Source organism: Seriola dumerili, unplaced genomic scaffold (genome assembly GCF_002260705.1).
Source record: "Seriola dumerili isolate Sdu_G_001 unplaced genomic scaffold, Sdu_1.0 BDQW01000242.1, whole genome shotgun sequence".
In the NCBI taxonomy this organism is placed as follows: domain Eukaryota; kingdom Metazoa; phylum Chordata; class Actinopteri; order Carangiformes; family Carangidae; genus Seriola; species Seriola dumerili.
Window position 1 is genome coordinate 3977821 of NW_019174497.1, and position 16246 is coordinate 3994066.

The 16246-nt window shown below is 39.5% G+C and overlaps 1 protein-coding gene across 3 annotated transcripts; it reads right to left on the minus strand.

The window, feature by feature from the left end:
* Positions 1-854: 854 nt before the first annotated feature.
* LOC111229708 (NACHT, LRR and PYD domains-containing protein 1b allele 5-like) lies at positions 855-11340 on the minus strand. 3 transcript variants are annotated; one of them, XM_022756153.1, is made up of 9 exons: positions 11275-11340; positions 7814-7879; positions 7305-7357; positions 6122-6177; positions 4606-4820; positions 2958-3226; positions 2487-2603; positions 2236-2377; positions 855-1833 (listed from the first exon to the last, which is right to left on the minus strand). In XM_022756153.1, the coding sequence occupies exons 3-9, from the start codon at positions 7332-7334 to the stop codon at positions 1802-1804; spliced, it is 861 nt and encodes a 286-aa protein (XP_022611874.1). In that variant the 5' UTR covers positions 7335-7357; positions 7814-7879; positions 11275-11340; the 3' UTR covers positions 855-1801. The 3 variants fall into 3 exon arrangements, with proteins under 3 accessions (XP_022611874.1, XP_022611875.1, XP_022611876.1); XM_022756154.1 differs by lacking the exon at positions 11275-11340 and adding an exon at positions 11141-11264; XM_022756155.1 differs by lacking the exon at positions 11275-11340 and adding an exon at positions 9752-9829.
* Positions 11341-16246: the final 4906 nt, after the last annotated feature.

Here is a 16246-nt window from a genome sequence, read left to right on the forward strand (position 1 = left end):
GTCCAAAGAATCTTGTTCCAGAAATGAGTAGGCTTTTTAAGATGTTTTAATGGCCAAATCCAAACTGGCCTTTCTTTTTCTTGAGTGTTACTAGTGGTTTGCACTTTGTGGTGAATTCTCTTTATTTACAGTACATTCATGATGACTCTTGATTGTAGACAATGATACATCTACTTCCTTGACAATGCTCTTGACCAGGCTGGATGTTGTTAAGGGTTTTTCTTCACCAAGGAAAGAATTCTGTGATAATATACTTTGGTTGTCTTCCATGGTCTCTTGGTGTTGCTTAGCGTGCTAGTGTGTTCCTTCTCTTAGAGAACATACCGAATTGTTAATTTTGCCCCTCCTAAAGTTTCTTTCTTTGGATCAGATTTTGACAATTCCCATGAAGAACTATCAAATGCACATTCAACACTTGGAATCAACTCCAGACTCGACTCCTTTCAACTGCTTAATTTGTTATGAAAAAACAAGGGAAGAGGCCACACCTTGCCATGAAACTGATTGTCAGTCAGTTGTCCTTTCCTTGTTCCTTTCTTTTGAGCCTCTGAAAATGGAGGGGCTATGTATAAAATTGCTATAATCCCAAAGTTAATGATTTTTTGTTAAAATCCTTGAATTAAAGCTAAAGGTCGACACTTCTATCACATCTTAATGGATTTGTTTCAAATCCATTGTGGTGGTGTGCGGAGGTACAATTACAAAAAAAATTGTTTAACTGTGCACCTGACTATCTGTGATATCAATGGTACTGAAATTTGTTTTATATGTGGACGACACTAATATTTTTTGTTATGGGCAGAACTTGCAGCAGCTTTCAGCGATGGTTACGACTGATGAGTCAATCAAAACGGTTTGACACAAATGATCTTTTAATTCGAACAAAACCAAGCTTATGCTGTTAAGAAATTGTGAAAGATACATGTGTATTAAGTAATAAGTAGACAAGTTTAATATCGTATACTGTATAGGATATGAAAGTTAATTAAATTACATTTTTGGGTGTGATATTGAGCCACAAAATCTGCAGGAGACCTCATATTTGTGTGAGTAAAGTTGGCAAGGTGCATTGCAGTTCTGCAAAAAAACAAGGCACATTCTGAATCATTAAGTGCTTTACACTGTATCGTTCAGTGCTACATTAACATGCTGTTTTTAGAGACACACGATTTAAAGGATGGATCTGGTGTGATTTTAAGACAGCACAAATAATGTACAATACAGGAAACAAATTCCTGCCTACATACAAAAAAGTTAAATCTCAAGAATATGGTGTTGATGTAGAACTCAAACAGAGATGTACAGAAGATTTTTGAGAGGCACAGGAATGAATTTGGCAGGTTGGAGGTCCACCTCCAAATTAAACCTCTTCTGTGACACGAGTCTATTGTTGAGCTGATGTAATTTGTGCTGTGGAAATACACATTATATTGAATTTGTCATGTGTACCAGTACAGTACAGGTAAACCTGATTCATGCTTGGTGTGCTTTAAGGTTTTTACCAAACATTCTTAAAAAATTAGAGAAAAAGTTTAAAAGGTAAGAATTAAAGATGTGTCTGTGCGAAACAAATACCGTGATACACACTTCATGTTAAGTTCAGCTCTGTTGAAGGCATGAATCCCCCTCACAGACAGGAACAATCAGAGCTGAACCTGCTTGTGATCCTTTTCTTAGAACTGTAACAATCACCACTCCAGCGCTGTCTGCCCCGGTTTATCCAGCAGCCTACGTAAAACAGGTTCAGACACTGTCCAAACAGGCTGCAACTTCTTTTCTGGTGGGACACTCAGAGCCCATGTCAGAAACCTGGAATCCTTGCTGGACCAAGACCTATAAATTGAGCAGGAAAAGCATGTGTTCAATAAAAATGTACTGTATGCATACATAATACTGTATACAGTACACACACACACAAATATGTATGTATATTTATACTCTAATCAGTAATGACTAATGGTGAATGTTGGTGATCTGAAAAATGAGGTTACCAACCATCCCACCTGTGATTCATCGAACACAGTATGTGCATTTAGATTTTTTTGACTCACAGGTCAAAGTTTACAACCATTTCTTATTAGTTTTATACACACTGGCCATGGTCTATTAAAACTGGTTATACAGTGGACTGAACAAGAATAAAGGCACCATGGATCAAGCAATTAGTATCACTATTCTCTTCTTTTCTATTGTACTACCAGGTGGACTGATGCTGCAGGTACATGAAGACTTTACCAGTAATGTCAACATCTTGCTTCCAGACTTCTGTATTGTTTTCATCTTGGACCATTATAGTCACTTGCTGTGTGCTTGCAGACAGGCGGATCTCAAACGTTGGGTGGTAATTTGGTCCAAAATCCAGGTCAAACTCTGACTTCTGAAAACCAGTAGGACCAGTGTCAGTATCTCAATAGTATCCAAAGTAAACTAAAACACGTTTTATGAATTGTTTCAGCAGGTAAAAACCTTTTATTTGAAATACTCACCTTTGGCTGTATTTTATAGGCCGTCGGCAGACACTGAACACTGTAATTTCGATCTTCAATGAATTTGCATTTGGAAGGTACCGGAATGTTCACATAACCTGACTGTCTTATGGTCACCTTAAAGAGACGTGGGGACATTTTAATTAGACAGTTTATCCTCAGTAGAGCTCAACTGATAATCAGCAGGCTGGTTTTATATCATCACAAATTTTATCATTCATTTGTACTCCTGCCTTCTTGGGTCGGCTGGCTCTGTCCGCTGGTGTCAGAGGAAAAAGATAAACCCACCACCACTGCATTCCTTCTCTGACAGTCCTTGTAATGTAATTCTTGTATATCTTTGTTAAATCACCTGGATTTTGTTTAGCTTCATTAATAAAATTATTATTTTATCAGGTGAGTAACTGATCTTTGAATATGTATCACAGAGTTTGGAGGAAAGTGAAGCTGTAACATTTCATAAGTCTTTACCTCTTCCAGAGGGACGTTGCTTGACACGAGATGCACATTGATGTATTGCATCTGTGTGTGTGGGTTTATTGGTCGGAGGTACAGAAAAACATGGCCATCAACTGGATCCGGAGTCTCCAAAAATTTCCACAGAACTTCCAAAGACCGGACTACACCAAAGGCAGAGAGATGAGGGACTTTGATAATCACATGAGTGTCTGTGACCTCCAGCGGTTTGATGATACTCATTCCATCGTCACTGATGTGGACGACACACAGATGGTCTTTAGCTGTGTAAACACAGAGACATTCAACATTTGTTTTACTGATGACAGCCTCATTACAATGGTAGTGATCATTTCATTCTATATCTAGTAGGGGTGTCACGATTCTCGGAATCCATGATTCGATTTGACTTTCGATTTTAAGGTCATGATTCAATTCAGTTTTTGATTTAAACAATTTTTTTTTTCAGCACTGACAGCTATTCCATTCTTAGACTGCTGAGTCTTGATTTACAAAGATCAACAGATCATTGGTTTTATACCCTGACAACTGTCATTTACATTTTTAAATTCTCCTTTAAAAAGATGGTTTACACGGTATAAAATATAATACAACCACCATGTTTTTTGGAAGGTCAAAATTAATAGGTACTGCACGTCAAACTGCTTTTGGTCTGTCAGGTGAGCTTCAGAACAGATACATTTTGTACCTGGGGGATCTGGCTATTCCAATCGAGGAGGAAGGAAAAAATACAAACAAGGTACATTAAATGAAAAAGAATAAACAATAATTGTTTTTAATATATTCAGGATCCCGAGATGATAAATCCTGATGATTTTAGTGACCGCCTGATCTCTCCTCTTGCACTATCCTGAAACAGTTTGATGGGCAGATTGCCATGAAGTGCTCTAAGGAAAAGAGGAAAGACTACTCAGTTTGCTCTTTTACCACCGCAACTCTAAACCTGTGTGCCATGAAATGGACTGAATATTTAAATATGCTATTTAACATAGACACTACTGCATTAAAATGTAATTTCTTTCTGACAGTAAATAATACTTTACTATAGTGTGCCAAAGTACAAACATACAAAACTTCTGGGGGTGTAATAATTCTCTATTATTGCAAGGCTATAACAATTTGTTATTAGCTTAATCAGTGCAATGTTGCTGTGCAAAACACAATGGGAGACAGCAGACAAAATATCTCTTTTCTGTTTGTTGCTTGTTGAACAGGTGGTTTGATTTAAAGAAAAAAAAAAAAGGTTACTACTCAATATCAAAATTGCATTCTTCTTAACAGGGACAGTCAGATTGATATCACGTATCTGACACTATCAACATGAATATTAAATATTTTAATTACACTGTTCTACTAATTACTTAACTCCTCACAGTTCCTTAATGTGTTGTATTGCCATTTTTACTGTAATATTGTCTGGTTGATGCTTAATTAACTCTGTGCAAATTAAATAAAACTAACCAAGTGTACCACAGTGAGCTCTGATAAACCTCATCATGCTTTTAATGGGAGCTGTGGCAGTTGCTAGACATATGTGGGTGTTGGCACAGATATTTGTTGAGACTGGGACTCTGCAGCCTACAGGGGATACTTGACTTTAGAGTTTCATCATTGCTCTAACAAAGTACAATAATTTGCTCACCATCCTTTGTTTCACAGTGTGGTAGGTGGAGCTGACAGACAGCATCCTCAGGACACTGGAGTTTGAACAGTGGCCCTGCAGGAATCTTGCCAGCTGATTGGAGGAGACTGTCATCCCATTGGACAGTCCTGTAGTGCAGGTCTGCCTCCTGAGTCAGAACAAACACCAGTCCAGTTGTAGTACACTGGAACCCACCTGGTCCAGGAAACCTGAACCTTTAGGACACAGAGGACTGAATGACCACAATGAACCCGTTACATCTACACATAAAGTTAGAGCAGTGGTCGGCAACAGGCAGCCCCTGGGCCAAAACTGGCCCCTCCAGCAATAATATCTGGCCTGCCAGATTTCTTTGACATCAGACTGACGGTCCCACATTTAGCTTTTATGTCCAAATAGAGAATCATGAAGAATGCTTGTTGTACTTTTATCCATGTTCAGAGTGGATGACAGACACATGCATTCATGAATCAGGCCGTGGCTGCACCGCAGTCTACTGAACAGAATCACTTCCTCTTTGGTGATTTTGCCTACAAAATAAAAGCATGAGAAAGTTCATTTGTAGCAAATGCTTTATTTCAAGCTAATTTAGAGCTTTTATTCTGAAAATATCTGACCGAAGTTCAAAAGATTCTTTTGCTCAGTTCAGTTCAGTAACTGATTCAAATGTACTTATATCTGACTGTGGGCTATGGTGCCACACACATGAACAGTAACAACTTTCCTCTTTATAGGGACGTTTTTCTCTAGCTAACTAGCTAAAAAGTTTCACTGACTCCATTCTGCACACAACATAATACAATAAGTTAGGTCGAGTGTGTAACAAAGAAGCTGTCAGTCATTCTCATAATTAAAATGATAAATATTTCTTATTCACAATATGGAAAGGGGAACTACAACAGAGTTTGGTATGAGCATTCATGTCTCAAATAGGCTATTAATAACTGAGTTATTTTTATACATTCTCTGTGTCTCCCACACGTACATGTCTTATAAGGCGGTCTGTGTTGCATGTTGGTGACTAAAGACACCAGCCAGTTTACGTGTCTGACTGTCAAAGTTTTTATCATCGCTGCCTGTCTCTTTACCAGCAATCTGTGTGTCTGTCATTTGGGGTGCGACTGAGAGTGTACTACATGTTTTTTTTGGGGACTGTACCGAAGAACAACATGTGTAAGCAACAAACTGGTCAGTTCAGGGTCTCTTTATTATTACAGGACTGTGCATGTACGAAGTCCAAACCATCAAAAGATGCAACAGAGCTGTTAAGGCCAACTGATAGCTGATCCAGCTGTGCTGTTGTCATAAGACACTGATGTTGCTTCATATGACGGTTCAGAGTAAAGGACTCATTTCTCTATGTGTTTTACTGGATTTCTCAAAAATAGGAAGGACCCAGAGAGGAGGACAAGAGCCATCCATGAGACCATCAAAACTGCAGAGAGCACATTAGGAAATAGCTGTGGCTCAAAAGAGGAAAACTGTGCAGAAAGGAGGTAAAAGTGATTTTGATTACCTGTATGAGATTTTTGCAGATTCAGGTTGCAGCTCAGGTGTGAAGCTTGATAGGGGCTGTGATTCACAGAAGAACAACATCAGTTGTTTTACAATAAATAACCAACTTGAGTTCAGTGAAGCAAACAAATATTCTTGCACAGTCCATACTGCACTGAAGCACAGCGTACACATCAGAGAGAAAGTGGAGCCTGAGTGGACTGACACTGTGATATATTTCTAAAGGTGCCATTGTAATTATTTACAGATTAAGTCTGAGTGGTTTGAAGCACAGCAGATTCGTCTGTAGGGAAAGGCTATTATGATATAAAACCAGAAAAAATGCAACAGACTTGAATTTCAACATCTTAAAAAGTAAAAAAGACAGGTAATAGCTAAAACTAAAAAAGTTTAATTTAAATTTAATAAATTTAATTCAAGCACAAAAGTCATAAAGAGGTAGCATTTAGCGCTCAGGAACATCTGAAGAGGATGTTTCTAGCTAAAACTATGTAACTGTAGTCCACATAACGTAAAGGTGAATAGTAAAAGCTAAAATCTATTCGTTGAGGTCACAAACATTTCAAACCCGGCAGTATGAAAAGATCCACAAATCAAGTGGATATTTTTAAGTTACAGACTAATTAATACCAAATTCCTCTTTTGTGTTTCCCTGGAAAGAGTTTCCTTGCTGAGCTGTGGTGGTAACATAAGTAGTAGTAACATAAAAAAGGGATTTTCATACTAAGAACACTGTAACTTTGGACAAAATACAACTGCAGTAATTTTAAAATCAGCTCACTGCAGTTTACAGATACTTTGACAGCAGCCATGCCGTCAGCCTGGGAAAGCTCAAACTGCAGACACAAGATCAACATTTCTGACCTGCCAAAAATCCAGCAGTTCATTTGAAAGCCAGATCGTTGATCATTGAGGTGATCGATCAAGCATCATGACCTCAAACTGACAGAAATTTGTCCAAATTCTAAAATTACTCAAGATGACAACTTAAGGGCAAAAATTGTGTTGAAGATCTAAAGGGGACTCAATGCATTTCTCTTTCTCCACCTGTACTAAGGGGTGAAGACGTTCCCAGCTACAGGAGTTATCTGTTGAATTCTTTGAATATTTCTTTTCCATTGCCTGCTGTGTGTTAAGCCCTTAAATCTGTCTGGAGTATCAGGATACAATTGTTTTTCTCTCACCTTCATCAGCTTTGTGTCGTCCTCAGACATATCTGGCTTTGTGTCTGAGTCACCTGATGAGAGGAGAAGACACAACAGGCGTCAGAAGTCAGCGTTTACTGTTCCTCTCTTTGTCAGAGAATGTGAGTAGAGTCCAACAGCAGCAGCTTAAAGCCTCCTGTCATCACTTTCCTCTTTTTCTATTGGCTGTGTATCAACCTGAGCAGACGTGTCTAAATATCTACTACTGAGTCAACTATACTATAATATGGATCTGCAAGCCGTTTAAAGCTGCCTTTGTTCAGTGAAATTTACCAGCTGCAGCCAGTCAGTAGTTCATTTGTTTTAGGCATCAGTGACTTGTTCTGGCAGCAGTTGCATGGACACAAGGATGCAGTCTAGTTTGTTTCGACACTCGCTTAAAGTCTGTTTTCTCTGAAGACACCACATACAATTCCCTCTAACACATGGGGGCACTATTAAAAAGGCATAATCATCTTGATCAAACTCGTGTGAACAGTTTTTCTTACCTTTATTTAATGGTGATGGGCACTCTGAGTACAAATCTTCTTTTTCAGCTGCAGGCTGCACACCCTCTGGGAATATTTAGAAAGAATGAAAATAGCCCAGTTAAAAGTCATGTTTTTTTTTTTTTTTAACTATTTTATAGAAACCATGAAAATGATCTGCCTTACTCTGACCACATTTGCAGTTTCGTATGCACCTGCTGACAAACACGACTTTCTTCAACTTTTAGCTGAATGTGTTTTTCTGAACGCAGCCATTTTGAGACCTCAACAAAGAACATTTCTGACCACACCGCCGGTCGGAAGTCTGCTTCTGTGAAATCTTCTTTTCACAAACTCTCTGGAAAATCAGTCAACCAAAGAGGAATAACAAAATCACTGATGGAGTCTCTGAAGAAAGAAGTGAATCATGGCAAGTCACAGTCAGTAAACAGTGACAAATCACAACGTGATCCCCAATCAGTTGAAGATGAATATGCACATCACAAGGGAAAATTTGAAGAGCGAGTCAACAGGCCACAGTCCATTGTGATGAAGTAGCTCGGATTCAAGGATAAAGAAGAAACCTTGAAGAGAGGGAAAAACTTGATGGCAAAGGGTTTTCACTAATGGGGATTTCACAGACAGTGAGACAGAAACGAATGGAGCTGCGACTTGAACAGCAGGTGACAAGGGACAGACAGATCAACTCATCGTTCCCAAGCCACGTTCTTCGTGAATAGTTAGATTCGATTAGACACTTCTCACTTCCCCCTGGTGTGTCTGAGACACTTTACAGACCTGTTTCTCCATATGCCCACCAGATGTCCCCAGACTTTCCCACCAATACCACCCACCTGTTTACACTCCCACAGAGAAGAGACCAGCTGCAGCCTTGCACCCTACAAGCCACACCCGCTTCAAACCACACCCATTGTCATCTGCAGCGTCCAAACTACGTCTCACTCTAACCAGCTTCTTTCACGTTCAGTGATGTGGCTGCAGCTAAATATACTTGTTCTAATATCATCTCCACCTGCCAACACACCTGCCTCTCATTATCTCCTCAGTGTATATAACCAGCTCACCAGCTCAACTCAACTAAGTCATACAAATTTGTGGACCAAAATGTAGTTTATAAATATTTTGGCAATGACATTAGCATACACTCATTTGACAGTCAGACTGTATTGAGGACAGATTGGTGGATAGGACACGGTGTTTCACTACTCACTGTCTCTGGAAGCTTTAATCTCCTTGTAGGAACAAACATAATCACAACAGTTACAAAGTGAGTGGAAAATAATCGAGTAATAGTTATCTTAATTAAACCTATCAGTGATAATCCCAGATCAGTCTCGCCCAGGATATTAACTCATCCTGTATCAATAAGCCTTATTAGTGGGTTAGTCAGTGACCTTTAGGATCAACCTGAGCTTTAAGTCTCACTTTTAAGCAGGGTGCCATGGTAACCAGCCAACCAAAATAAAAATAAACATTTTTTGCCTTCTCAATTAAAGTTTTGGAATTTTTTTTAGAAATGAAAAACTGAAATATCACATTGACATAAGTATTCAAACCCTTTGCTATGACACTTTTTTTAGGTGTCTCCTATTCCTCTTGATCATCTTTCTGTTTCTACACCTTGATTGGACTCCACTTGTGGTCAATTAAGTTGATTGGACATGATTTGGAAAGGCACACACCTGTCTATATAAGGTCTCACAGCTGGCAATGCATATCAGAGCAAAAACCAGGCCTTGAGGTGGACGGAAGTGCCTGCAGAGACAAGACTGTGTCGAGGCACACATCTGGGGAAGGCTACAAAAGGATTTCTGCTGTATTGAAGGTTCCCAATAGCACAGTGGCCTCCATATTTCTTAAATGGAAGAAGTTTGGAACAACTAGGACCCCTCCCAGACCTGGCTGCCTGGAAAAAATGAGCAGTCAGAGGAGAATCACCTTGTTAAGAGTAGTGATGAAGAACTCAATGGTCACTCTGGCTGAGCTCCAGAAATCTTGTCTGGAGATGGGAGAAACCTACAGGAGGGACAAACTCCAAACTTTATACTTAGAATAGAGGCTAAACAGGTCAGTCCTCATTTCGGCAGACCAGAGAATTTTATTTCTCAGTCTGAGAGCCTCTTTGGTGCTTTTTTGAAAACTTTGACCGAGAAGAGGCTTCTGGCTGGTAGGTGCAGTGACGCAAGATGTTTTGCATCACTTTGTAGTCATTTTTCTTTATCAGCCAATGATAATAACTACAGTTTATGACAAAGTATAAAGAAATGTGAGAATCCTTCTTGGATTCAGCCATAGCACAAAGTACTGCAACATATCAGAAATATTTACAGTGAGGCAGCGGCAGATGTTTGTGATTTGACTGCTCTGTGTGTGACTATAGTGAACACTGTGTTAACTGATCTTTTGGCTGCCAAGTGTCTTCATAAACCAATGAATAAGAGACTGTTGGGTAAGCCACAAGGCATAAATACAACAGATCAAAATCATAAGTTATGAAGAAAATTCAAAGTTATATTAGAAATCACATGCCAGAATGTGGTGTTTTAGGCTAGATGTTAGTTACTACACTCTACCACATGTTCTATTAATATCATCAGTATCACTGTTCTTAAACACAGTATTACTGATGACATTACTGCATGAGTGCAAAGGAGAACCACAAACACAGCCACACCCCCTTCAGTCAGCAGGCCTGCTTGCATGGTATGAATAATAAGCAACAGTTGTTGTCTAAGTATAAACTGTTAAGCATAAGAAAATTCCATTGAAAACACAGTGAATGTTGGATCATGATGTAGCAGGTGAAAAAGCATGAAATCAGATGTGTGTGGTTGGTTTCCTGTGTGTCTGATATCAAAACATCTCATTTTAGTTAGATTCTTAGTTGTAAACAGCTTGATAAACCATCAAGCTATTAAAATCTACACGGCTAGACCAATCACAAAAAGCAAAACTGAAAACAAAAAAACCCCCCAGAAGCATGTACCACGAAGCAGAATATGAGTCTATTGAGGTAACTTCACATTTAACTCTGGGTTTTCAGTCCTACGACGGGAGTTCACCTCTTATCGTGGGTAAATCCCCAATTTATGCTGAACTCCAAAACCTGCTCCGGAGCAGGATAACTCGAGAGGATCAGCCCAAATACTGCAGCCTGACATTACTTTCAGCTGAGCCACATAACAAAATAAAAACACATCCTGAGTATATTGAACCAGCTTCGTAGTACATATCCAGTCAATGTTAGGCTCAGTAAAGCCAGAAATGGAAACGAGTCCCGCGTATTTAACTTGCTTCGTAGTATGTAAGTATGTAGGACTTGCATACAAAGTGTTTCCTGGAGCTCTGAGCCGCCTGTCTTCACTGCGGTTCTGTCACTTCTCAGTTTGTCCGCCTCTCCACAGTCACAGCTCGGTCACATAAACATAAAACAAGTTGGAAGAAACATGGCATCAACTCACCAGCTCACTCTGACTGTACACTTCTCTGTTGTTCCGGTTCCGCGTTGTTCCGAGCCTCACCTGACCCTCTCGGGAGCGCGCACAACGAAAGCTGGAAAACACCCGACAGTGTGATTTCTGAAGTAACGTGCTGTTGAAAAACTTCTCATCTTTGTCCGGGTCAAGGGTTTTTTGTTTTGTTTTTTTTAAACAAAAAAAACATTTTAGTAGACTAAAAGAATTAAATCAATTAGTAAATAAATAAATAATTTTAGCCTTTGTTAATTTGGTCAAATCTTGCACATACATACCGGTAACAAATTATGCTGATGGTCTACTTCTGTTGAATGGTGGCATTAGTCATTAGATTAGATTCTCATAAAGACTGAATATCTATACACGGAGTCCGAATCACTTTTTTTTTTTTTTTTTTTTTTTTTTAAAACGTGATCTTTCCAACTCTTATGTGTTCCTGTGCACGATGTCGCTGCAATGTCTAGGATTAGAAATGTCATCCTAAATGTCAAAACTGCCACTGAGAATCTGCGTGGTCAGACTGAAGAAAGGAACAAGAGCCTGAACTTGAAATAAACTATGTTCAACTATGCTACTGCCCTGCACTGAGAAGACATGAATAATTCTTCAGTTACTTGTGTTCAAATGACAGCAGTGTTGCTGTTGTTCTGCTTTGCCTTAATAATCAATAAATAACCTTTGAACTCACAAATCCTTTGCACGTTTGGATGTGTAGTTCAATGAATCTGAACATTGCCAAACTCTGTCATCATGTCTTCCTATTGCTGGAATCTGGGAGAGTTAAAGTTAGAGTGCATAGCCACTATGGGTGGTTATTTCAGCAGTATCGGGTTAGTGAATGTGAGACCTTACTTTCTTTGACAAAACCAGGAGAACATTATCTCATTATCTGCTGCCGTAGAGGATCTTTGCTGCTGCGGAGTGTTGCTGTACGTTACTCAAAGGCGACTATCAGCCTCTACATAGCTCTTTAATCAAGAGTGGGTAAGTTTCATCATGGCTGTGCACACAACTTGCAATATCCTACTATAATCACACCTGTAACGTGGTGTCGTGAAGACCTACAGTGTGTTGAAAAGTCATGCAGAGTTGTCCTCTGTAGGTTAGCTAGCAGTCTATAACTGCGCACATGCTAATGCTATAGGCTACCGATTATTGTCTGTAACAAGCGCGTACACTTCCTGCTTCTATTCCTCTCATTGATAAGCACTACCACTACTATGTTTTGCTATTTGTTCAATACACTTTTTAGTTACTGGGCTAAGGCTCAGGCTAATCTCATTGCAATACATCAGGCCACAATGCTTTCTGATCTCTGCTAATCCAGAGGTGTTTTGAAAAATATCCTGGTGCTTCATCCCCTCACCAGCCACAGACCAGGCGCCTGACTGGCATTCAGTGGCAGTGGTAATAACTTTTTATGTTGTAGTGCTTCATTAAAATAAACATTGTGACTGGAATATTTGATTACACTGTACTTAAATTTGACAGTGATTCATTTAGCAGTGGCTCAAATAAGCTGTAAATTGGCTGCATGTAACAAGACGTTTAATGTTGAGATAAATCAACTTACAATAAATACATGGCTATGAAATACGTCCAGAGCATTAAGTACATGCATATTCAACCATTTTTGATTTTTATAAAAAAAGAGCACTTTTTAGCACATGCATTGTAGTTCCTCTAGGCATCTGTATTTTATTTATAATTGATTCAACATTCAGCCAAACATGTACAGACACAACAGAGACTAGATCATCCAGTGTTGTCATAAACTGCCTCACAATAAAATCAAATTGGATGATTATGGCCCCTTACCCACTTTAGAAAACCAGACATTTTTTGAAGTGACTAAGTAGCTAAGTGACTACTCAAGGTCATGGCATGTGCCTGAGGAAGCGATACAGCAAATGGAACAGAAGAAGGTAGTCATATAGGTAGGAAATGCTCAATTTTAACAAAAAAAAACAAAAAAACAACCCACATAAAACCCAATGTTTGGAATAGCTTTAGAAATAATATCTGGTGCTGTATATGCTGGATATTGATTGTTATAATTGTATGCACTTGACCTAAGAATTTATATAATATCTCTAAGCAAGTGCTTAGTACCAGTATATATGTATGTGTAAGTGAAGCTTTCAGATTTGGCCTAGGCGGCTTCTCATATGTACATGACTGTCATCTGTCAGCTGTCATCCGGTCTGACAGAGAGAGGGAAGTTTCACTAAGGAGAGAGAGTGAGGCTGCAGAATGAGGGAATGAGAGACAGGGACACCTAGTGCCCAGTTGGAGGGGTCGTCATGCTGTGACATTTTTGTCCCTTACTATACCATGATATTTTCATGACTTGATATACTATGACAGTTATATGACACACTGTACTATGGTAGGCTATTGCTTTTGACTTCATATACCATGACATTCAGTATGACTTACTATATGACACAGATTTCTGGCATACTGTGCTATTTCAAATTTTCTATGACTTTTATACTATTAATTTTTTTGCGACTTACTGTCAGTGTTGGGAAAGCTGCTTTAAAAGCAAAGAGCTGCAAGCTGCCAATTACTTTACAACTGAAGAAGTTGTAATATAGCAAAGATACATTAGGGAGACATCTAGTTTGGTCAAATGAAGCAACTTAGAAAATGTAGTTCAAACTACTTTGTAAAAACTACAAGATCAAATTTACAATCTGCATATGATACAAAATTATAGCAAAATATAGTACAAAAAAGTCACATGCCGGTTTATTGCAAAAAGTGCCTACTACTCCACAGGTCATAACATAAACTGAAAAACTAAAATACCCCTTTTTTAATACAATAACTGCATGAGTATGGCCATGGTGATTCTTTGATTAGGGAGGTGTATCCATGAATCCTTGAACTGCTATGCACATATGAATATAGCTGAACTATAAGCAAGCTGCTGCAAAATGTAGTTAAACTACTAGTTTAACAATCTATGGACATATGTAGGTTGTAAAATTGCAGAACCTTCAATATAAATTGAAAAAAATTAATGCAACAACATTTTCTTGCCAGCTGTTGACCAGTTGTTGATATGAACGTTGCAGGCCACAGCAAAGTTATGTGGTTTGGACATTAATGGAAGTGGCATTAAAAAGTACTTCATGATAGGATACTCTGAGCAGAATTCCTAAGAAATTACTTAGAAACTCCTTTATGATTTTTTTCTGCAGCATTGGTATGGTTGGCAAAATCTGCCTCTGGGTCATGAAAGGAAAGGAGGAGGCAGGGAACAAAACACACCCTGGGTTTGATTTCATTGTCATTTCCCCTGCTTAAAGCGGAGGTCTTGCGAACAGCCGACCATGCACCATCAAGGACTGAGAACTTGTCCTAGCCATGTTCCCAGTCACGGTGTGTGTCCCCTGGACAGTGGGCTCAGTACGCTCTCAGGATCCCAGCTGTAGTCCTGATAGAGGACTCAGCAACACAATAAGGTGGGATAAACGCCAAACAGATGTTACTAGCCCCCACCTCTCACCCTGGTCCCCTCACAGCTATTGACGGACAAGCCTGGCTTTTTAGATCTCTCTTGCATTTCAAAGGCGAGGTCAGGGTTTGGGCTCAGGGGTCAGCAGGATAGTTGCTCTGCTGAGGTGATGCTATTAGACACTTTATGAAGACTGCTTAGTGAAATTACTGTAGGAATGCAACTCAGGCCCCTTTATATGATTTGCACATATGAGAATTCAAAATAAATCACAATGCAACATGGATCCCTGATCACGTACAGTATTTATGCTTGTGCATATTGGTGTATGTTTTGTCTGCGTACTATAAGTGTATTAACTCCATTGTTTCTAGTATACCCTGTGAATGTACTAATTTACTCCAAGAACTTCAAAGTAAGATCAAAACATCTTCTACACTGCTGGATAGCATCAACATGGAGTGGACACAATATCATGAACACCTCTACAATGAATTACTGTATATTTAAATAGACTGCACTATAACAACCTTTGTAAAGCCCGAAAAACCTTAAGTATTTTGCATGTAAATACATCAATGTACAGTATACGGCCCAGAGTTGACATGTCCTGTGCATCACTTGATACCCATATCTGTGTATGATATAGTATAAAAACTTAAGGCTTTGAACACAGTTTGTCTGCACAGCATGTGTTTGTAATAATGGACTTACCAATGAGAGTCTTTGGGGGTGAACAGGTTAATTATTAATCACACTGGCCATCAGTATGCATGTCCAGCCTTGTTTCCTGCTCTCTCACTTTCTTTTTTCTGCTCTTTCCACAGGGCCGTTGTGCTACTCTGCAGCCCAGGGCCTGATTGTGAGCTGGACTCCCCACTTTGTATTTTGTCATTGAGAAGAGGTCAACGGTAATCAACCCAAACACTGTCAAACCATTTACTGTCTGTGAACACTCACCGCACACAACATTCACCTATTTGTTGTAGTTGTTGGTGTTGCTGGCACATGTGAATGGGACATGTGAACCAGTAAACAAAATCTAGAAAAGATAAAATAGATGAACATGTTGTCCCCTCACTGAGATAGGAAGAGTGGCCCTTGGGCTTCTTTAATATGCTCCCAGAGGAGGCTGTTATTTATGTATTCAGTCTTGCTCGGCGTTGCCCCTTCCTGCTCCATTCCTTTTTTTTTTTCCTTTTTTTTTTTTTGAGCAGGACACTTGGTTTCCCCAGCAACTAGGGCTCCAATCGCCCAGCCAGCTGCAGATTAGTTCAGCAGTGGGGGGTTTAGGTGGGTGGGAGGGGATGTGGAGGGGGGTGATGATGGAAAATGGAGAGGGAGGAGAGAGAAGGGAGAAGGAGGGAGGGAGGAAGGGAGAAGGGGAGGGGGGTAGCATGAGGGAAGGAGGGGTGGGAAAAGTTTGAGAGGGGGAGAGGGAGAGAAGGAGAAGGAGCCACCGTCATTCAGAGATAGAGCCCGAGTGAGTGA

Bases quoted from the DNA above. Each gene is read 5' to 3' on its own strand.
- LOC111229708 (XM_022756153.1), bottom strand. From the start codon at position 7,334: ATGTCTGAGGACGACACAAAGCTGATGAAG. The intron at 6,178-7,304 runs GTGAGAGAAAAA...TGTGAATCACAG, and splicing joins ACGACACAAAGCTGATGAAG to CCCCTATCAAGCTTCACACC. The intron at 3,227-4,605 runs GTGAGCAAATTA...GTGTTTACACAG, and splicing joins ACACTGTGAAACAAAGGATG to CTAAAGACCATCTGTGTGTC.